The 21,936-nt window shown below is 44.4% G+C and overlaps 1 protein-coding gene across 1 annotated transcript in view; it reads left to right on the top strand.

Annotated features, from left to right (window-relative positions):
* The window catches only part of SYS1 (SYS1 Golgi-localized integral membrane protein homolog (S. cerevisiae)), a 29,803-nt gene extending 8,155 nt beyond the window's left edge, over window positions 1–21,648 (top strand). The window contains exons 2-6 of the mRNA XM_006839340.1: window positions 17,763–17,824; window positions 17,980–18,078; window positions 18,352–18,535; window positions 20,283–20,350; window positions 21,408–21,648. Of these exons, the coding sequence (XP_006839403.1) occupies window positions 17,763–17,824; window positions 17,980–18,078; window positions 18,352–18,535; window positions 20,283–20,350; window positions 21,408–21,648 (654 nt within the window). The remainder of the gene's footprint in view (window positions 1–17,762; window positions 17,825–17,979; window positions 18,079–18,351; window positions 18,536–20,282; window positions 20,351–21,407) is intronic.
* Window positions 21,649–21,936: the final 288 nt, after the last annotated feature.

The following is a 21,936-nucleotide window of genomic DNA, read 5'->3' as shown; positions in this document are numbered from 1 at the left end:
TCCACCAAGGTTCTTGAAGAGTCTGTAGGTTCAACTTTTGCTCCCAGAAAACAAAATACAGTAGTCAAAGTTTTGAGGTCCCCAGTTCCCTGCAGGGGACTGAAATTAACACACACACACATACACACGCAAACACACACACATAAATCAAACTCATTAGTCAAGTCAATTCTGACTCAATTCCAATTCATAGTGACCCGAAATGACAGAGGCGAACTGCCCCAAACGGCTTCCAAAGCTGTAATCTTTACGGAGGCAGACTGCCACATCTTTCTCGCTTGGAGCAGCTAGTGGGTTTGAGCCGCTAAGGTTTTGGTTAGCAGTGAAACTCTTTAAATACCACTTCACCAGAACTCCTTATACATACACAGAGAGAGAGAGAAGTTTTAAAGTCAGAAAGTCTTTATTCAAATCCTGGTTCTTGTACGTGCTGATTGGAGGAAACATTGAGTCACTTTCCTCCTCCACAAAGAAGGGATAACATACCTACTTCCTGTTGTGGTGCTGTAGGATAAGCACTGGACTGCTAACCACAAGGTCATCGGTTCAAATCCACCGGTTCCTCCTTGGAAACCCTATACAAGGACGCTGTGATTTGGAACTGACTCAACGGCACGTAACAACAACATCTAGGGTATATCAGAGGATAAACTAAGGCCAAGTGCTGGCTATATGGTACACACTCACTTCTATGGGTTCCCCATGCTTCTTTATTTTCTACCCCTCAGATGAATTGAGTCTGGGGATGTCAAGGGCAAACACCTCCCCACAGCTTCCTTGCAGGCAAAGGGAAAGCGATTCAGGGAATCCACAGGCAACCCTTCTGTGGAGCTCAGAAAGGAGCTGAGTTTCCTATGTGGCACAAACAACTTGGAGCCAGCTGGTAACTAAAAGGTTGACAGTTTGAATTCAGCCAGCAGTGGCATGGGAGAAAACCCTGGTGATCTACTTCCATAAAGATGGCAGCCAAGGAAACCCAGGTAGCAGTTGGACTCTCTAACACATGGAGTACCCTAAGTCACAAAACAAAATCAACAACAAAAGGAACCAAGACCCAGCCTACAAAGTTGGTCCTGCCCCTTCCCGCCTTCCTAATCTCCTAGGCCAGAGATAATCAAGGCTGGGTGCACACTTAGGCAATCAGAGACACCAAGTCTAAGGTACAACTGCAAAATTCTGTCCTTAAATGCCTCCTCCTCCTGGGAGCTTTCTCGAACTTCTTGCCCTCTGTCATCTCTTCCTCCCCAGAGTCCCTTAAAGATCTATGTCTCTCCCTTCTGCTTGAGTGGGAGATGTCAGAGATTGTGGGTGTTATCCTGGTTGTGCAAGACACTTTTCCTCTGAGTGCCTCAGTTTCCTCATTTGCATTTTGGGGGTTATTACAGTTCTTACATTATAAAAGCGTGGAGAAAATGGTGCTGAGCACAATACTTCACACGTAAACATTATCCATTGTTATAATCACAGAAGTCTCTCTCTCCTCTAAGACTTGACCCATTCCCCACCCCGCACAGCACACAACAGGTAACCACGTCACTATTTACAGCTGAGGATTTGGGCTATGGGGCTCCCTCTCCCCAGTAAGGTTTTCCTTACTCCATGCAAATCTCTCTCCTATTACAGATAATAACAGCCTGGAATTTCCAGAGGTGTGGAATGCTCAGCCACTGGCTTGCATAACCACAGAGGCTGGGAACATTGATCTGAGACCACAACCCTCCATTGTAGGATAGGCACATGGAGGCCTATGTGGAGAGTCAGCATCTACCTGAGGAATTTTAGGAGTCTAAAAACAGCCACGGCCCTCACCAGTTAGTTACTCCCTCTCCTTGCTTTCCTTTATTTTGTGTTGTAACATTTTCTTTACTTGACATCATATATTTATCTCTTACTTATTTATCATCAGCTTCTCCCACCGAAAGTTCCATGAGGACTGGGAGTTTTCTTCATAGATACCTCCCTGGTACCTCACCTGACATCTAGCTTAAGTAGATATTGTGTAGATCTTTGCTGACAAACACATGGATGAATGCCATTGGATGGTTTTCCTTAGGGTTCAGATTTAGCAATACACCAATTTGGTCATTTATCCAACAAGCATTTGATGTATCTTTCATGTGAGAGGCCTGTCATTGTTATCTTGTGCTACAAGAACACAAATGCTGTTGTTAAGTCAGTTCCAACTCACAGAGACCCTGTATAGGGTTTCCAAGGAACTGCTGTGGGTTTGAACCACCAACCTTGTGGTTCAAATCAACCTTGCAATCCAGTGCTTTATTCTCCAGCGCCACACCAGGACTCTGGAAATGCCATAAATGGGTGTTTTTTGCCAACAGAAGCTTATTTTCTAATAGTTTAGGAATTCAGGGCATGGACTCTAAGACAAGGGTTTTCTCTTTCAACTCTGGGGAAAAGTTCTTGCCTTTTCAGCCTCAGTTCTGTAATTCTTTGGTGATCTTCATGTGACAGACATGTCATCTATCTTCCCCTGTCTCTGCTTGCCTCAGTCTCTAATCCTGTTATATCTTAAAGGTGATTGGCTCTCAAGACACACCCTACATTGATATGGGCTCATTAACATACGACGAAAACCCTATGCCCAAATGAATTAGATCCACAAATAGGGGTGTTAGGATTTGTATCATGTATTTTGGGGAGACACAATTCAATCCATAACAAGGCTTCTTGATAAATCTTGGTGAATAAGATGTTGTCCTGGTTCTCAAGCAGCTGCTTGATTAGTAGGGTAAAGGAGACTACTCACCAGTGGCTAGAGATCCACCGCATGTCAAGCTGCGGGCTGGCAAATTTACATGCGTCTTACACCTACTTTGTGCTAGAGCTGCTCTTGCAGTTACCAGGGGCCACGCCTCACTTAAGAATCTTCAAGAATAAAAGACCTTGGAAGTCAATAATTAGGTCTCAAATTCAAATATACGGTCAGTGAGTCCATTTCTACTCATACCAACCCTCTATAGGGTTTTGGAAGCTGTAAATCTTTATAGAAGCAGAACATCTCAGCTTTCTCCTTCAGAATGGCACCTATAACGCCACCAGAGCTCCTTATAGTAAAAGAGCACAGAAGTGTAAAGTCTAAAAAGAACTGAGATGATCCCAGGCACTGGAAAATTTAACACCAGCTCTTAAGACCTGTTGTTGCTAAGTGCCATCAAGTTGGTTCCTACCCACAGCGACCCTGTATAGGGTTTCTGAGGAGTGGCTGGTGGGTTTGAACCACCTACCTTGCAGTTAGCAGTCCAGTGCTTCTTGAGGCCTACATGGTCTTTGATTGAAGGCATCTCTGCTTCTTCCTGGATGTGTGCTTCACTTTCTTTTACGGACTTTCAGGCTACATGTTCTAGTCTGATTTTTTTTTTTTTTTTTTTTGGAGGTGGGGTGGGGGTGGGGTGCAGCTAGTCTGATTGGAAAGTCCGTGGGTGGCGCAAATACTAAATGTTCAACTACTAATTGAAAGGTTGGGGTGAGGGTGTTGAACTCACCCAGAAGAACTTTTGGAAGACAGTAGTCCTGGTGATCTGCTTCCAAAAGATCACAGTCTTGAAAATTTTACAAAGCAGTTCTACCCTGCACACATGGGATCGCCATTAATTGAAATTGATTCAATGGCAACTAACAAGAAGTCTGATTGGCTTGGTCAAGGATCTTCATTTCTCCTGGAGTGAGAGACTTCAGACCAAAGCACTTCTTTAATCATTAGTTGGCCGAGAAGAGGAACATCTTGTAGTTTCTATGATATATGCTGAGCTGAGGGCATATTTAGTTAGAAGGGATACAGACAACAAACTCAGGTTTCTTTGATTCTGTCTACCTCATCACGCAGACCCACTGAATTTACAGCCCTGATATCACCTGGCTCTCACCACAAAACACTTTTGAAGTGTCTTATCCCCAAAGAAGCAGAGAAGTTTCTGGAAATGAGGATGAGAAGTATGTCTCTGAGAGTACATAAACTCATACTTCCCTTTCCAGTCCCCCACATTGGCAACTGGGGGATAGACATGGGTAATAATTATTATACCCATTTGCAGAGTCCTGGTGAGGCGCTGCGGGTTAAGGTGCTGGACTGCAAGGGTCTGTTTGAACCGTAAGGTCAGTGGTTCAAGCTCACCAGCTGCTCCTTGAAAACCCTATACAGGGTCGCTGTGGGTTGGAATCAACTCGATGGCACTTAACAACAACAACAACAGTCAGTTCTCCAAAGAAATCTCATCTATGTTGTTGCATTTATATACCCCAAATAGTCCCAGAGAGCAGCCAGGACTGGTGCCTTGATAGCCATCTTTTAGTTGAGGAAACTAATGCTCAGAGACAGAGTGACTTGTCCAGGGTAACAGAGCTTCATCTAAATCCAGAAATCTTGGTTTCTAGTCCTAGGCTTTTTTCACACTACTCAATTTTGTTAGATTTCTTGATAGAGGCCACCATCTGAGCACTTAGTATGTGGTAGACACAGTACCATGTGACTTACATGTTACTTACTCAGGAGTTCCTGAGGTGGAAATACAGTAAGCAAGACACTCTGAATTTCTGCCTACCATCCCACTTTACCAGGCCCTCAGCTGAGCTTTCAGTTCAACATCCTATCTAAGTGGAGACCATGCAACGATTTTCCAAATGCCACTAGAATAACGAATCAGAATCTACTATCTACAAACAGTTAAAGTTATTATTGGTACAGCAGAAAGGCAATTGGGTGGTGAAGTGACTCACCCAGGGTGGAGCCCGACTCTGCCATTTGATTTACGTGCATCTATGGGCCATTCATTCCCATGTCTCCAATCTATGTTTTCTAAATGGAAATGACGGTGTGATGACACAAGGGCTGTTACAAACACGCTCTGTTCCCTTTGCCTGCACTCCACCCTCTAGCTAACTCCATTCTTCTTCAAAGTTGTTTTAAATGCTACATCCTCAGATAGACCTTCCTCTGAGCTCAAATTGTGTTCCTGGCCAAATTCTTTTCTATAGCTTCCTTCATAGAATTCCCTGCAATTTAAGTTTGCACTGTTCCTTCTTTGCATGGCTATTGTGTGTTCCCGCTAAGCTCCCAGAGATCCACAGCTGTGTTTTCCCCCATCACTGTATACCTAGAGTCTAGCACAGTGACTGCTACATAGTAAGTTACTAAAATAATAATAATCCACTGTCATCTAGTCGAGTCTGTGTTGTGTCCGAGGTTATAAACTTTACAGGAGCAGAAAGCCTCATCTTTCTCCAGTGGAGCAGCTGGTGGGTTTGAAATGTCAACCTTACGGTTAGCAGTTCGGTCCTTATCCTACAGCACCAACAGGGATCCTTATATAGTAAGTTAAAACCCAAACCTACTACCATCGAGTTGATTCCAACTCATAGCAACTCTGTATAAGGTTTCTGAGGCTGTAAATTTTTATGGGAGCAGAAAGCCTCCTCTTTCTCCAGCTACATAGAAAATGGTGGTGGTTATGTGCCGTGGAGTCGGTTCCGACTCATAGCGACCCTGTACAGGGTTTCCGAGGCTATAAATCTTTATGGGAACCGAAAGCCTCATCTTTCTCCCGCAGAATACCTGGTAGTTTCGAACTGCTGACCTTGTGGTTCGCAGCCCAATTCGTAACCACTACGCTACCAGAGCTCCTTACATAGAAAGTAAGGACGCAATAATTGTTTGTGGAATGAGTGAATGAATGAATCTGCGTTGCTCATCTCCCAGGTTTGTTGTAAGGTGAAGCTGGAAATTCTTGAGCAAAGATTGACAGCTACAACCTCCACTCCTCCCTCTGCCATTCAGTTGTGAGAGTCACTTCCTTCTCTGAGCTTCACTTTCCTCATCTGTAAACTGGGAGAAATGTCCACACCTACCTGTTGGGACTTGTGGTAAAACGAGTTCATTTATGTGGCCTTTTGCCTTGGTTTTATAAAAAAACAGCTTGAGAGATGTTTCTCCCTAAACCTTGAGGAGTCTATGTTTACCCTAGTTTTACACCCCAGGAAATTTGTTACTTTTGTCCAGACAGGTTGACATTTCCTAGATAAACTGTAAACAACTTGGTTTGATACTTTTTGTTTGGATCTGGACTGTTCCCGACCTTTGATTGGTGTACACCTTGCTGGGACTGGTCAACACGCTATAATAGACTATGCAAATAAGGTGACTATAGCCTACTTTGCAAATGAAGTGCCTGTGACATTTTGGGACGATGTATTGATAAGCAGTTGTGTAGCTAGCCAGCCAACCAAACAGGCTTTTGAGACAGCCAGAAGCAGTAGAATGAAAAGGAAGAAAGTGAGAAAAGAAGAGAGGAGGAAATGAGCCTCCTAAAAGAACTGTGCCTTGGGCTGGGTCCTCTAGAAATGCAAAACCAATGAATCATATATGTACAGACACATACTGTTGTTAAGTGCTTTTGAGTTGGTTCCAACTTAGAGCAACCATGTATAGGGTTTCTGAGGAGCTGCTGGTGGATGTGAACCCCCAACCTTAGGGTTAGTACTCCAGTGCCTATCCTATCTCAAGGAGATGACTCATGTAGCTGTGCAGGCTGTCAAGTCCCAAATCTGTGGGTCAGGCATCAGGTTGGAGACTTCACCTAACTGATATGGTTGCCAGCGCTGCTGAACCCCAAATTCGATTACTGAACCCAGAGGAGAAACCAACAATGCCATGGGAAGGAAGGAGTCCCGGTGTGGTGCTGTGGGCTAATGCATTGGACTGCAAAGTCAGTTTGAACTGCAAGGTTGGAGGTTCAAGCTCACCAGCCGCTCCTCGGAAACCCTATACAGGGTTGCTATGGGTCAGAACTGACTTGACGGCACTTCATAACAACAACAATGGGAAGATTGGAGAATGGAGCTAGGTCTGACCTCCACCTGATGGGGATCCTGACCATTATCCTCCCGGAAGTTAGGCAGGTTATGATGTTGCTATGACTCCCACCATTTCACAGCGCTCTTGGCACATGAAAATGAGGTCGTGCAGATGAAACTTCGTATGTAAGCTGTAAAGCCTAGTGCACTTTTTGTTGTGCATTGGGAAGAAGTAATACGTGGAGTTAGACTCATCTGGTTTGGAGTTCCAGCTCTGCTACTCACAAGCAATGTGACTTTAAGTAAATCATGTCCCTTCACTGAGCCTCAGGCTTCTCATCTGTTAAGTGTTGTTGTTGTTGTTGTTAAGTGCTGTCAACTTGGTTCTGACTCATAGTGTCCCTGTATAGTGTTTCCAAGGAGAGGCTGGTGAGCTTGAACCACCTACCTTGCAGTTCAAACCGATTTTGCAGTCCAACGCATTAACCCACAGCACCACATACTATTAATAGCGTGGTTACAGAGTCGCGCTGCTAACCTCAAGGTCAGCAATTCGAAACTCCCAGCTATTCCACAGGAGAAAGATGAGGCTTTCTGCTCCCGTAAAGATTTACAGCCTCGGAAACCCTATGCAGGGTCACTATGAGTCAGAACTGACTCCACGGCACACAGCCATCACCACCACAATTCATGGAAGGAGCCTTGGTGGTAGGTACTTGGCTGATAACCAACAGTTTGGCAGTTCGAACCTGTCAGATGTTCTTTGAGAGAAAAGATGTAGCAATGTTTCCTTCAAGATTGTAGTTAAGGAAACCATATGGAGCAGTTCAACTCTGCTCTACAGCATCCCTGTGAGTCAGAACTGACTCAAGGGCACACAGCAAGCAACAACTCATAGGCTTGCTGGAGAGATGAATTAAGAATTAAATGAGATATTGTAAGTGTCTGGCAAAGAGTAGATATTCAGTAAGTGTTCTTCCCAAAACACAGACACAGACACAACCCTTAGAGCCATGGGTGACAAAGGAGTCTCAGTCTCGAGAAGAAAACAGGCAGTTGATGGGCCCTCTCTCTAGTTTCCTTTCTAAGAGAAGAGCTCACTGGCCAGAGCCCAAAATGGTCACCAATGCAGAGGACAGGCAGCCAAATGCTAGCCTCCCACAGGGAGCTTCCAAAACGTGTGAGCACAGAGTTGCATAACCTGCCTCTGAGCCATGTGTCTCCTTGAGTGTTTTCATCAAACTTCCCCCCACCCCACCCTCTGCAAAGGGAACACGTGAGCAGGGCAGTGAGGCAGGCTGGAGGAAGACAGACGAAGAGAGAAAGGAAGGGAGCTGGGAGACCTTGGTAGTGGGCATGGGATTAGAAAAGGGCAATACTGCACCTGCTGAGCTCCTACTGACAGCTTGCTCTGTCTGCTGTCTAGTTACATCTTTACCATAAATTGGAGACATTCAATATTACCATCCCCAAGATGGTAATGTCTCCAATAGAAGACATAACAGCAATACTTAATATTTCTCAATGTCATAGGGAAGTTCACGACATAGATACTATTCTGATTCGCATTTTATAGTGAAGAAAGATGATGAAGAGACCTGCCCAAGGTCACTCAAAGCTCATGGCCCCATGGTTGCACATTTCCCAAGGACTCAAGGGGGTGGATCAGAAAGTGAACCCAGCAGGGATTGTGCTTACATGCCCACAACAGGAGCCCAGTGTCAGAGTGACGCAAATAACCAAGTGACCAGAGGCACTGCTCTCCCATCCACCAGGAGGACAGTTTGTCCCGGCCAGTGGCTGTTCGTCACTCTGTCTCTGACCTAAAGTTTAAAATTTCATTCATAAGTTTGGAACCACAGACTTGGCAGTATAGAAAGGGCCCTTGGAGACTAGCTATTCTAGTCCAATCCCCTCTTATTACGGATGGAAAAAACAACCCAGGGCCCATAGGGAGCCATGGGCATGTCAAAGTCACACAGATATTTTCTGTTAGACAAACGAGTTGGTTTCAGGTCAATTACAGATCACTTTTTGTAGTTACCAAATGTGAATCACTTGGGGAGCTTCAATGTGTTTCTGAATATTCAGAACAAAGGTTGTAACAAGGTTTGTGCAGGGGTTCTATCCTTTCACCAAATGTATTCCATTTGTAACAAGGAAATTTGAGTTTGCAGTGTATTTCTCAGGTGATTCAGATGGCCCGGCCACCAACTGCATTTGGAAGACTGAGTCCAATGCCCCTCTTTCATTTTATAACTAGGAATAAATACTAAGACACACTCCGCATTTCTCAAGCTTAAAGAACTGAAGAAAAAATTCAAGCCCTGGGTTGCAGTATTGAAGGATTCTATAGCAGTCCTAGTGTGGCACTGAAGGATAAACACTGGACCGCAAGGTCAGTTTAAACAGAAAGATCAGTGGTTCAAACCCACCAGCTGCTCCTCGGAAACCCTATTATAGACAGGGTCGCTACAAATCAGAACAGACTTGATGGCATTGAAAGACAAAAATAGGCAAAATATTGAATGATGCTGGAAACATCAAAATAAGATGGAAGGAATACAGAGTCACTGTATGAAGGAGAATTTGTCAATGTTCAATCATTACAAGAGGGACCCCATGATCAAGAACTAACGGCACTGAAGGCAGAAGTCCAAGCAGCACTTAAGGCAAAGCTCCAGGAATTGACAGAATACAAATTGAAAGGTTTCAACAAACTGATGCAGCACTGGAGGTGATCACTCATTTATGTCGAGAAATTTTGCAAGACAGATACCTGGCCAACCAATTGGAAGAGTGCCCATTCCAATGATAGGTGACCCAACGGAATGCGGAAATCATCCAACAATATCATTAATATCACATGCCAGTAAAATTTTGCTGAAGATAATTCAAAAATTATTGTAGCAGTACACCGAAAGGGAGCTACCAGAAATTCAAGCCCAATTCAGAAGTGGAACTAGGGATATCATTACTGCTGTCAGCTGGATCTTGGCTGAAAGCAAAGAATACCAGAAAGATGTTTACTTGTGCTTTATTGACTCTGCAAAGGCATTCAACTGTGTGGATCGTAACAAACTATGGGTAACATTGCAAAGAATGAGTATTCCAGAACAGTGACTTTTGCTCATGAGGAACATATACATAGGCTAAGAGGTAGTCATTGAAACAGAACAAGGAGATACTGACTGGTGTGCATTCAGGAGAGGTGTGTGCCAGCGTTCTATCCTTTCACCAAATGGAGCAAATAATCTGAAAAGCTGGATTATATGAAGGACATGGCATCAAGATTGGAGGATATGATATGATATGCAGATGACTTAACCTTGCTTGCTGAAAGTGAAGAGGACTTGAAATACTTACTGATGAAGATCAAAGACTACAGCCTTTTCAGTATGGATTGCATCTCAATGTGAAAAACACAAAAATTCTCATAATAGATCGACAAATAACATCATAATAAATGGAGAAAAGATTTTAAAGATATTAATTTGTTAGGGTCTACAATCAACGCTCATGGAAGCAGCAGTCAAGAAATCAAACAACGTACTGCTTTAGGCAAATCTGCTGCAAAAGGTATATTTAAAGTGTTCAGTTTTGTAGCAAAATGAGGAGAGTAGTTGACTTTGCAGTCCAGAAGTGGATGTCCCTGGGACCACCAAGGTAGAAAAGCAGAATGCAGGACCCTACCCAGAGAAACAGTGATGCCAGAGAAGGAGGCAGAGATGATGATGTGGAGAGAGGGAACGGCTGGGAATTGTAGACCCAGAAAGGCAGAGGGGCTTGTGCTGGCAACCAGAAGGAAGGCTTGTGGGGTATATACCCTTTGGTTGGTTGATGATGCATGGAGGGGATTATAACCATGGCAATGAAATGATGTACAATAGGATGAATGTAAAGCTAATGCTCTCCCATGTAAACTATCACATAATTAACAATAAAATGTTTAAAAAAAAAGAGCAAAGATGTCAGTTTGAGGACTACAGTGTGCTTGACCCAAGCCATGGTATTTTCAGTCACATCATATGCACGCCAAAGTTAGACAATAAATAAGGAACACAAAGAATCAGTGCATTTGAATTATGGTTTTGGTGATGAATATTGAAAAGTGCCATGGATTGCCAGAAGAACAAATAAATCAGTCTTGGGAGAAGTACAGATACAATGCTCTTTAAAAGACAGGTTGGCGAGACTTCATTTCTTATACTTCAGACATAGTGTCAGAAGGGACCAGTCCCTGGAGAAGGACATCATGCTTAGAAAAGCGAAGGGTCTGTGAAAAAGAGGAAGACCCCAACAAGATGGATTGACAAAGTGGCTGCAACAGTGAGCTTAAAAATAACAATCGTGAAGATGGTGCAGAACCAGGCAGTGTTTGCTTCTGTTGTGTGTAGGTTTGCTATTAGTTGGAATCGATTGGATGGCACCTAATAACAACAAGATTTACATCCATGTGAAATTATGACAATGAATAAGGAAGACAGAGTGGAATTGATGCATTTGAATGATGGTGTTGGAGAAGAATATTGAAAGTACCATGGATTGCCAGAAGAATGAACAAATCTGTTTTGAAAGTAGTTCAGCTGGATTGTTCCTTAGAAGGTAGGATGGCAACACTTCATCTTCAGACATATTTCAGGAAGGACCAGTCCCTGGAGAAGGACATCATGCTTGGTAAAGCAGAGGGTCAATGAAAAAGAGGAAGACACCCAGCTAGGTGTATTGACACAGTGGCAGCAATAATGGGCTAAAACACAGTCATTGTAAGGATGGCGCAGGATCAGGCAGTGTTTTATTTTGCTGTGTTATCAGGTCACTATGGAGTCCTGGTGTGGCGCGGTGGGCTAATGTGCTGGACTGCAAAGTCAGTTTGAACCACAAGCTCAGTGGTTCAAGCTCACCAGCTGCTCCTCGGAAACCCTATACAGGGTCGCTAGGGGACAGAACCAACTTGACAACAACATGAACCAGAAATGCCTGGGCAGCATCTAACTCAGCCAGAGCCCTTGTGGCACCATAGTTAAGCACTGGGCTGCTAAATAAGGTTGACAGTTCAAATCCACCCAGCAGCCTCTGTGGAAGAAATAACTTGGCCAACTGCTCCAATGAAGATTTACAGCCTAGGATGCCCTATGGGGCAGTTCTTTGTCTTACAGGGTCTGTAAGTTAGAATCAATTGGAGAACTCACAACAAACAAGAACTGGCCAGCAACTTGCCCAAAATACACAGCAAATCTCAGACTCTGTGGTCAGAGTCCACAGCTCTTTCTCATTCTCCCGGCTGCCTACGTCAAATTTCCAAAGTGGACCAAGGAGGCTGGCTGAGAGGTCATGGTTTTCCCCTAACTCTTAGTTTCCTTACTGAACCCAAGTTAAGACATAGGTTGGTGTCCATTTCCTGGGCTCAGCTAGTTGGGAATTCAAGAACTGAAACCCTAAAGGGAAAAGAAAACATCAGGAAGCTGGCCGGCAGGGCTGTGGGGTTTTCCCAGAGGCAAACTGTGAACCCTAAGGATGACTTTAGACACCAACTATTCAGTTCGCTTCAAGACTGAGCCACAGGAGCCAGGCTACCTGCATTTTCCGTCTCAGGAGAACGGCAGGGAGGGCCTGCCCTAGTGTGTAGGAGTGGAGGGGGCCCTGCCTGGACATGAGGGGGCGGACTCCAGGAAGAGCCTCACATTCCAGCACCTGGCAGTTCCGGGCTTTAAATCGACTTCTAGAGCCTTTTTTCTGAGCCTCTCGGCCCACCTCATCCTGATCTTTCATCCTGTTGTCCTTCACCAGGGTCTACTCTAGCAGAGGGATTCATTGCTCTTTTCCAACTTCCCACTACCCCACCACCTCTCCTTTTCTCCTGCAATGGCATTGTGGTGTTTGAATTGATTCCTGTGTGTGAATCTCAGCTCATCTTCCTTTGAGCATACTGAGTTACGCCCCTTCTGAGTCCCCTCTCTGAGCCTCCCTTGCCTCACCTATTAAAAACCAAACAAAAAAAAACATGGCTTCTGACTCAGGGTGACTATTCCGTAGAGTTTTCTTGGTTGTAATCTTTATGTAAGCAGATTGCCAAATCTTTCCTCACAGGTGTCCCTAAGTGAATTCCAACTGTTAGGTTAGTAAACACACTGCAGTCAAGTAGCTTTCCAACTCACAAACACCCTACAGGTCAAAATAGAAGTACTCCTGGTGTGGCGCTGTAGGATAAGCACTAGACCGCCAGACCAGTTTGAACCGCAAGGTCGGTGGTTCAAACTCACCAGTCGCTCCTCAGAAACCCTACCCAGCATCGCTGGGAGTCAGAACCAACTTGACAGCACTTAACAAATAGGGTTTCCAAGCCTATAAATCTTTATGGGAGCAGACGGCATCTTTCTCTCTCAAATTGGTTTGTGGGTTTGAACTGCCAATCTTGCAGTTAGCAGCCCAATGCTTAACCCACTATGCCACCAAGGCTCATTTTAAGGTTATTTTAAGGTTAGTAGTCCAGTGATTGGAGTCCTGGTGTGGCGCTGTGGGTTAATGTGCTGGACTGAAAACTTTGGTTTGAACCACAAGTTCGACAGTTCAAGCTCACCAGTTGCTCCTCGGAAACCCTATACAGGGTGGCTATGGGGTCGAACTGACTTGATGGCACTTAACAAGTCTAGTGGATGCAGCAGTACACCTACAGCAAGCTGGCAGAAAGTCAAGCAGGTTTCAGAAGAGGATGTAGAAAGAAGGATATCAAAACGGATGTAAAATGGATTTGGGCTGAAAGCAGAGAATGCCAGAAAGATGTTTACTTGTGCCGTATTGTCTATGTAAAGGCACTGAGCTGTGTGGATCATAACAATGGGTAACACTGCAAACAATGGGAATTACAAAACATTTAATTGTGCTCATGAGGAATCTGTTCATAGACCAAGAGGCAGTTGTTAGAACAGAACAAGCGAACACTGCATGGTTTCAAATCAGGAAAAGTGTGTGTCAAGGTTATATCCTTTCATCATACTTACTGCGTATGCTGAGAAAATAATCGGAGAAGTTGCACAATATGAAGAACTTGAACTCAGCATCAGGATTGGAGGAAGACTATTAACAACCTTTGATTGCAGATGATCCAACCTTGCTTGCTAGAAGCAAAGAGGACTTGAAATACTTATTGCTGAAGATCAAAGAGCACAGCTTTCAGTATGGATTATAACTCAATGTAACAAAAACAAAAATCCTCACAACTGGACCAATAAACAACATCATGATAAACGGGGCAAAGAATGAAGTTGTCAAAGATCTCATTTTACTTGCTTCTACAATCAATAGTCATGAAACCAGCAGTCAGGATATCAAACGATGTATTGCATTCGGAAAGCCTGCTGCACAAGACCTCTTGAAAGTGTTTTTTCAATTTTTTCACACGCATGAGAAAGCTGACATCGGATAAGGAAGACTGGAGATTAATTGATGCGTTCATTGAATTATGGTGTTGATAAAGAATATTGAATACACTATGGACTGCCGGAAGAGCTAACCAATCTGTCCTGAAAGAAGTACAGCCAGAGACTCCTTGGAAGCAAGGGTGGCAAGACTTCATCTCACATATTTTGGGCATATTATCTGGAGGGACAAGTTCTGGAGAAAGACATCATGCTCGGTAAAGTAGAGGGTCAGTGAAAAAGAGGTAGACCCTAAACCAGACAGATTGACACAGTGGCAACCACAATGGACTTCACAAGAATCCCTGGGCAATGTTTCATTCTGTTGTACATAAGGTTGCTCTGAGTCGGAGTTAACTTGAAGGGGCACTTAGCAACAACAGTCCAGTACAATAAGTTTGCATCTCTATCAACCGGGTTAATATCTACCTTCTGGGATTGTGAGGACTGCACAAGATCATGAAGGCACTTAATAAACAGTAGATGTTTTTTCGAAAACTATGAGTAATCAGTGAACCAGAGGGTTTTGAATATATTCAGTTTGTTGAACTGAAATGAAGCAGCTAAAAAAAACAGTAGGACTGGAAAGTACCTCAGAAATCTTTGGGCCTTAAATACTCTCAAACTGGAGCTGGAACGAACTGTTTATAGTTATTTCCAAATGATAAGGGAAATCATATGCCCTTTATAAAATTTCACATTTTTTTTTACTTTTGTCTGAAGTTGTATCAACTCAACATGATAACACAGTTACCACATGCTGTTCGGGAGTTTTGATTGGCATTATATGAGTCTGATACGTTTTTTGTTTTGTTTTTGTTTTAATGGTAGAATAATTAGTGGAGAGGGAGCATGGTGACACCACACGATAAGCACCGGACTGCAAACGACAAGATCGGTGGTTCGAACCTACCAACTGCTCCTCTGAAGATGCTTTCTACTCTTGCAAAGATTTAAAGCCACACAGGATGCTCGAAGTTGGATGGTAGGTGTTCAATCATTTCAACTGGTAGCATATGATAAGAACCAATGTTACTGAAGAAGTTCATACTGCACTAAAGGCACTGGCAGAAAACAAGGCTCCAGGAATTGACAGAATACAAATTGAAATCTTTCTACAAACTGACGCAGCACTGGAAGCACTTATTCATCAAGGCCAAGAAATTTGGAAGACAGGTACCTGGCCAACTGATTGGAAGAGATCCATATTTGTGCCTATTCCAAACAGAGGTGACCCAATGGAATGTGGCAGTCATCGAACAATACTATTAATATCACATGAGTAAAATTTTGCTGAAGATAATAAAAAATGATTGCAACAGTACATTCTGCCGGATTCAGAAGAGGCTGTGAAACTAAGGATCTCATTGCTGATGTCAAATGCATGTTGACTGAAAGCCGAGAATTTCAGAAAGATGTTTACTTGTGCTTTATTGACTATGCAAAGTTTTTGACTGTGTGGATCATGACAAGCTATGAATAACATTTTAAAAAATAGGCATTCCTTCATTGTGCTCATGAGGAACCTGTACATAGACCAAAAGGCAGTTGTTAGGACAGAACAAGGGGATACTGAATGGTTTAAAATCAGAAAAGGTGTATGCCAGAGTTGTATTCTTTCACCATACTTATTCAATCTGTATGCTGAGCAAATAATCCAAGAAGCTGAATAATACTAATAAGATGGCATCAGGATTAGAGGAAGAATTAACAATCTGCAAAATGCAGATGATACAACCTTGCCTACTGGAATCGAAGAAGATTTAAAACACTAACTGATGAAGATCAAAGACCACAGCTTTCGGTATGGAATTGCACCTCAATGTAAAGAAAAGATCCTCACAACTGTATCAATATATAATATCACGATAAATGGAGAAAAGATGGAAGTTGTCAAAGATTTCATTTTGCTTGAATTCACAAGCAACACTCATAAAAGCAGCAATCAAAAAATCACAGGACATACTGCATTAGGGAAATCAGCTGCACAGACCTCTTTTAAAGAGGTGAAGAGCACGCATATCAGTTTGAGGACTAAGGTACATCTAACCCAAGCCATGGTACTTTCAATCGCCTTTTATGTATGTGAAATTTGGATCGTGGAAGAATTGACACATTTGAGTTATGGTGCTGGAGAAGATATTAAAAGTACCAGGGACTGCCAGAAGAACAAATAAATCTGTGTTGGCAGAAGTACAAGTAGAATACCCCTTAGAAGCCAGGATGACAAGATTCGTCTCTCATAATTCGTACAATTTATCCAAAGAGACCAGTCTATGGCACTAGCAACAACCACAATTAGTGGAGATGGACTAAATGTTGGAAAACATTACACTTGTCCAGCTCATTTCATAAACAGGGACGTTGAAGTTTAAAGATGTGGTTTGCTCAGTCACGTAGCTAGTAAGTGGTGAGCTGGTTCTAAAATCAGGCTGTTTTCTTGAAAGCAGTTCCCTCTTCTTCAATTCAGAGCATCAGTGAATGTGTCAATGAAGTTGAGCAGTTTGGGTCTATTGGTTCAGAAATGAAACTGACTCATCAATTTGTTGTTTTCCTTTCTCTGTTCTTGACTCATTCTGCAAATATTTACTGACTGTGCACACAATAGGACTCAGAGGAGAAGGCTGAGATAAAACAGTCCTGGGCATAGACTGAGTCACACCTAGATGTGACTTCAAGACCTGTGCATTTTCCATTGAATACTCACTTTATAAAACACCTACCCCTCTGCCTTCTAATAAATCTGGATTGTGAACAGTGTCTGAAGGCAGGGACTGTCCCATTAGCATATGGCCCAACCTTGATGGCGTCCAGTAAACCTTGTGGGACAGGAGCACAGCGCTGGTGCTGGAAACATCTGAATTCGAATTCTTACATTACCACGAACCCTATGTCTTTAACTATGCAGCTTTCTTTCTCTAGTCCTTAATTTAATCACCTGTAAAAGGGGAACAGTAGTGAAATCATGTATATTTGAAAGGGCTTGTTCAAGTTATCTCAGAATCTAACTAGAAAAAACGTTGAGAATCTAGGATGAAAACGGTCGCCGGGCAAGAGAGGCACTGCGAGCTGGCCGCCAGGAGGCAGATTTGCAGAATGTGCCCTTGGGTGGTGTAAATTATTATATATGCCTGAGTGTTTTTTAAAAAGTGCTAAAATGGAGAAATACTGTCAACTGAGGTACATGGAGGGGATTATAATCATTGTAATGAAACAAAGTATATGATTTGTTGAATGCAAAACTGATGATGTGCCCTGTAAAATTTCACTCAATTCACAATAAAAACTTTAGAAAGAAAAAGGTAACAAACGCTTCCCAAAAGTATTTTCCTACCACACCTTCTTCAATTTTTGGATTTTGTTCAATTTCAACCTAGAACTGGAGAGTTTATTTAAAAATAATGCTTTTCCTTAAATTTACACATGAAAGAAAAAAGCATTAAAAAACAAAACAAAAAACAGTCACCTCGTTAAATTACAAACATAGTACCCTAAACTCTCTCCCTAGCCGCTCTCCTTTTATTTAAACTTCCCCTCTAGAGGGCACGCAAGCTCTACTACTTTCTAGCTTCATTTCCGTTCGCCCTCACTCTTCTTTCAGCGTAGGTGCATATTTCGCTTCTCGGCTCCCCTTACCCTCGTTTGATCCACTACGTCTGCGCAACGTCAGCCCCGCCCCTTCGCCGTCGTCCCCGGAAATACTTTCTTCCAACGCAGATGCTACAGCTGCGCCGTAGTTGGAGCTTTGCCTCTCTAGGCCGTTAGGGCCTCTTCTCCATGGTCCTGTCTGTCAGTGCGGTTTCGGAGCTCTACGGGTGAGACCGGGTCGCCTTTGGACGCGTCGATCCTCGAGTCTGTCGCGCGTAAGTGAACTCTGGAGGAGCTTGAGTACGGGCGGGGTCCGAGCAGCCCGAGCGGGAGACTTTCCCCTCGCTTTGGGAATGGGTCTGTCCACTCCGCCCTCCCCCCCTCCCGGAATGGGCTCGTCCCTTCAATCTCAGTCCCTCCTCCCGGGAGTGGCGGCGTTGCCAGGGTGACGATGGGCTGGCTGAGGCCCGGCGCTTGTCCCCACAGGTGCCGGGGCGGCCCGGCGCCCATGGCGCGGCGGGTCTAACGGAGGCCGGGGCAGTGGCCTGGCTCCGCGGGCCAGCATGGCAGGCCAGTTCCGCAGCTACGTGTGGGATCCGGTGCTGATCCTGTCTCAGATCGTCCTCATGCAGACCGTCTATTATGGCTCGCTGGGCCTGTGGCTGGCGCTGGTGGACGCGCTGGTGCGCAGCAGTCCTTCGTTGGACCAGATGTTCGACTCCGAGGTAGGTTTCCTGGCTGGCACGAGCTGGATCTCCGGCCTCACCAAGTGAGCTCTAGGCTCCTCTGAGCCACCTGCTTACTTTGTGGCCCTGGGAAAATGATGTCACCTTTCTGATTAACCTCAGTTGCCTCATCCATAAAATGGGATGACTGATAGAGAGAGGTAGGTTAAAACAAAAGAGAGGACCTGCAAGTGACAATAAAGCAGTTGGCATCCCAGACGACCCTGATAACGTTTTCTGAGACCTTGGCTGAGAAAGTGACTTCACTTCTCTAAGTCCAGTATACGGGGGCGGGGGCAAATTGAGAAATTGAGGACCCATTACCCCTCAAGTCAATTTCCACTCATAGTGATCCTATAGGACAGTGTAGAACTGCCCCATATGCTTCCTGTGGCGCAGCTGGGGTTGAACCCGTTTTTTAATGAGTGCTTCCACCACTGCGCCACCAGGGTCAGGGGTGGATAAGAATATACATTAGAAACAGCCTGGACTTTGGAGTCCTTACTTTAATGTTTTAATTGCTGTCTGTGTGACTGGGGGTGGGGGTGGTGTCAAGTGGTGTCTATTGCCTCTCTGAACCCCAGTTTTCCTTTTATGCAAAATAATGAGACCCGAAGCCTGAGAGGTTGTTGGCTGCACAAAGGTCCTGCAGTTTGGATTCAGAAAGGCATAGGGTTCAGTCTAAGCCCGAACATAGTAGTTGTGGTACAGACTACCTTGTGCGACCTTCTGGAAACTGGGCAGAATAATCCTATCATGTCACACTCAGCAAAATGTTATAAGGCTCCGAACCTAGACATAGGAAGGTACTTCAAAGAGAGGTGTAGATGTCTAAGAAGTTGGTGATGGGTGAGTTATTATCCAGAAAAGGCATAATAATATTGACTTTGAGAAGTGGTTCTGAGGATGAGTTAATAAATGTCAAAGGCCTTTGTCATCTGCAAATAACAGTGCAGATATTTGGCATTCAAGGAGCTCTGGTAGTGTAGTGGTTATGAATTGGCCTGCGAACCGCAAGGTCAGCAGTTCGAAACTACCAGCTGTTCTGCGGGAGAAAGATGAGGTTTTTTGCTCCTGTAAAGATTTGTAGCCTCGGAAACCCAGTACAGGGTCGCTATGAGTCGGAACCGACTCCACGGCACATAACAACATTTGGCATTCAGTAGGATTGTGTCAAGGGCATATTTACCAGGTGCCAGGTAATGCCAGGAATGTCATCCTGGCTAGGCCATGTGGGAATCCCTAGCTTTATTAAGAGGCTTGCAGTCTGAATCCTAGAACAGGGGCCAGCAAACCTTTCCTTAAGGAGTGAGGTAATTAAAATGTTAGGTTATAACTAATGAGCTGTCCTATTGTTGCCCCAAGCAGCCATAGATGATAAATGAATAGATATGGTTTCAATAAAACTTTTCTTTTCAAAAATGTCCACAAGGCCATAGTTTGCTAAATCCTGTTCTAGACCTTACTCTTGCTGCCTGTTTACTGTGTTACTTTGGACAAGTTGCTTCACATTTATTTCTTCCTCTATAAAATGATGATGATGCCTCCCCTCCTGCTGCAAGGGTCAAATGAGATAGCATAAGGATGCCTGGGAAAGGTAGCAATAAGTTGCCATACAGATGAAGGGGCATTGTGTTCTGTGCCCTGGGAAGAATGCTCCTTCCTCAGGAGGCCTGTTGAGAGCCTGCAGCTGGGAATTCTGGGAAGCCCCTTCTCTAGCATGTTTCCATTTGTGATTCACCCGCAGATCCTGGGCTTCTCAACCCCTCCAGGCCGGCTCTCCATGATGTCCTTCATCCTTAACGCCCTTACCTGGTGAGTATCACCAGTTTTGCTTATTTGACTTGTGGGATCTTAGCACTAGGACTCAGTTCCTAAATTTGGAAATGAGACGGGCTAGACCTCTGTTCCTGGGGAGTGGTGGAGGGTTGTCATGGGTGTCAGAGGCCAGTTCTACAGCTGGCTCCACCACTGGGGCTCCCTGCTTTGCTGTTTGGACTTTAGAGCTTAAGATAATGGACAAGTCTTAATGTTTCTTACTGTGTGTTTGCTGCGAGTGGGCCAGCTTCCATCTCCGATCACTTTCCTAACATGGAGGGAGGTGAGGAAAGGATTGGGCTGGGAATTAGAACTGGGTTTTAATCTTGAAATGTGTGTCATTGGCCTAGTTACTTCCCTCCTCTGGCCCCCAGACTCATCTATACACTGAGGGTGTTGATGGTCACCTCTCAGGTCACTGATGACTACTGTCGTGTTTCTTGAGAGGCAGTTTAGCACAGCGATGAAGGGCTCAGGCTCTGGGAGTTAATTCACAGGAAGTATTTAGAACAATACCTTACACATTACTACTATTCTTGACTGTACATTAGGGGTTAAAAACTGGCATGCTGATTTTGCCCTAAATTTGGCTCCTAGACACATTCTGTTTGGCTTACCCATATGAGCTTGCATATGGCATATAGATTATTCAGTTAATTGAAAATCAAAATATTTCCTATAAAAATCTAGATATGACTTTTTTTGACAAATGGGAAGATCCGTTGACTAACCTTCTAGCATGATAACATTTGCCTAGGAGCAGTTAACTGCTGTCCCTCACTCGAGATGGAATATGAATGCGTCAGAGTACCACAAAGTCCCTAGGACCCCATGAGTGACAATTACCATTGTACTTTTTACTTCTACCCAGCCTGATCCACTCTTGATATATCCGCCAGTTCGTCTTGGCATTTAGTACCGAAGCCCTCACTTCACACTTGTCTCGCTCGCTTCTGATCACTATGCTGGCCTTCTAATTGTCCCCACTCCCCCACTAAGCTAATCTAGAGCCAGGAGAACCCAGTGACATGTCGCTGCTGTCCTCTCCCCACAGTGCCCTGGGCTTGCTGTACTTCATTCGGCGAGGGAAGCAGTGCCTGGATTTCACTGTCACTGTTCATTTCTTTCACCTCCTGGGCTGCTGGTTCTACAGCTCCCGGTTCCCCTCGGCGCTGACCTGGTGGCTGGTCCAAGCCGTGTGCATTGCACTCATGGCTGTCATCGGGGAGTACCTGTGTATGCGGACGGAGCTCAAGGAGATCCCTCTCAACTCAGCCCCTAAATCCAATGTATAGGATCAGACCCTTTGGTTGGACATTGTGCTGGGCACTTAGCCCCCAACACCTTGGGTTGCTCAGACCTTCCAGATGAGGTCCGTCCTGCCCAGGTCTGAGAGGAGGAACCCTGGAAATGTGAAGTCTCTGTTGGTATGGGAGAGGTAGCGAGGCCCCGGGAAGAAGGCAGGTAGCAATCAGATTCACAGCTGCAAGAATGGCCTACGGCTGCTGATGCTTTGTATCTGGGAGGCCAAGAAGGGAAACTCTTTGAGGGTAATATCAGAATTGGAACCATGTCACTTTTGA

The sequence above is a fragment of the Chrysochloris asiatica genome, unplaced genomic scaffold (genome assembly GCF_000296735.1).
Source record: "Chrysochloris asiatica unplaced genomic scaffold, ChrAsi1.0 scaffold00023, whole genome shotgun sequence".
NCBI lineage: Eukaryota > Metazoa > Chordata > Mammalia > Afrosoricida > Chrysochloridae > Chrysochloris > Chrysochloris asiatica.
The sequence above is the reverse complement of the archived record's forward strand: the minus strand, read 5'-3'. Positions and strand labels throughout refer to the sequence as shown.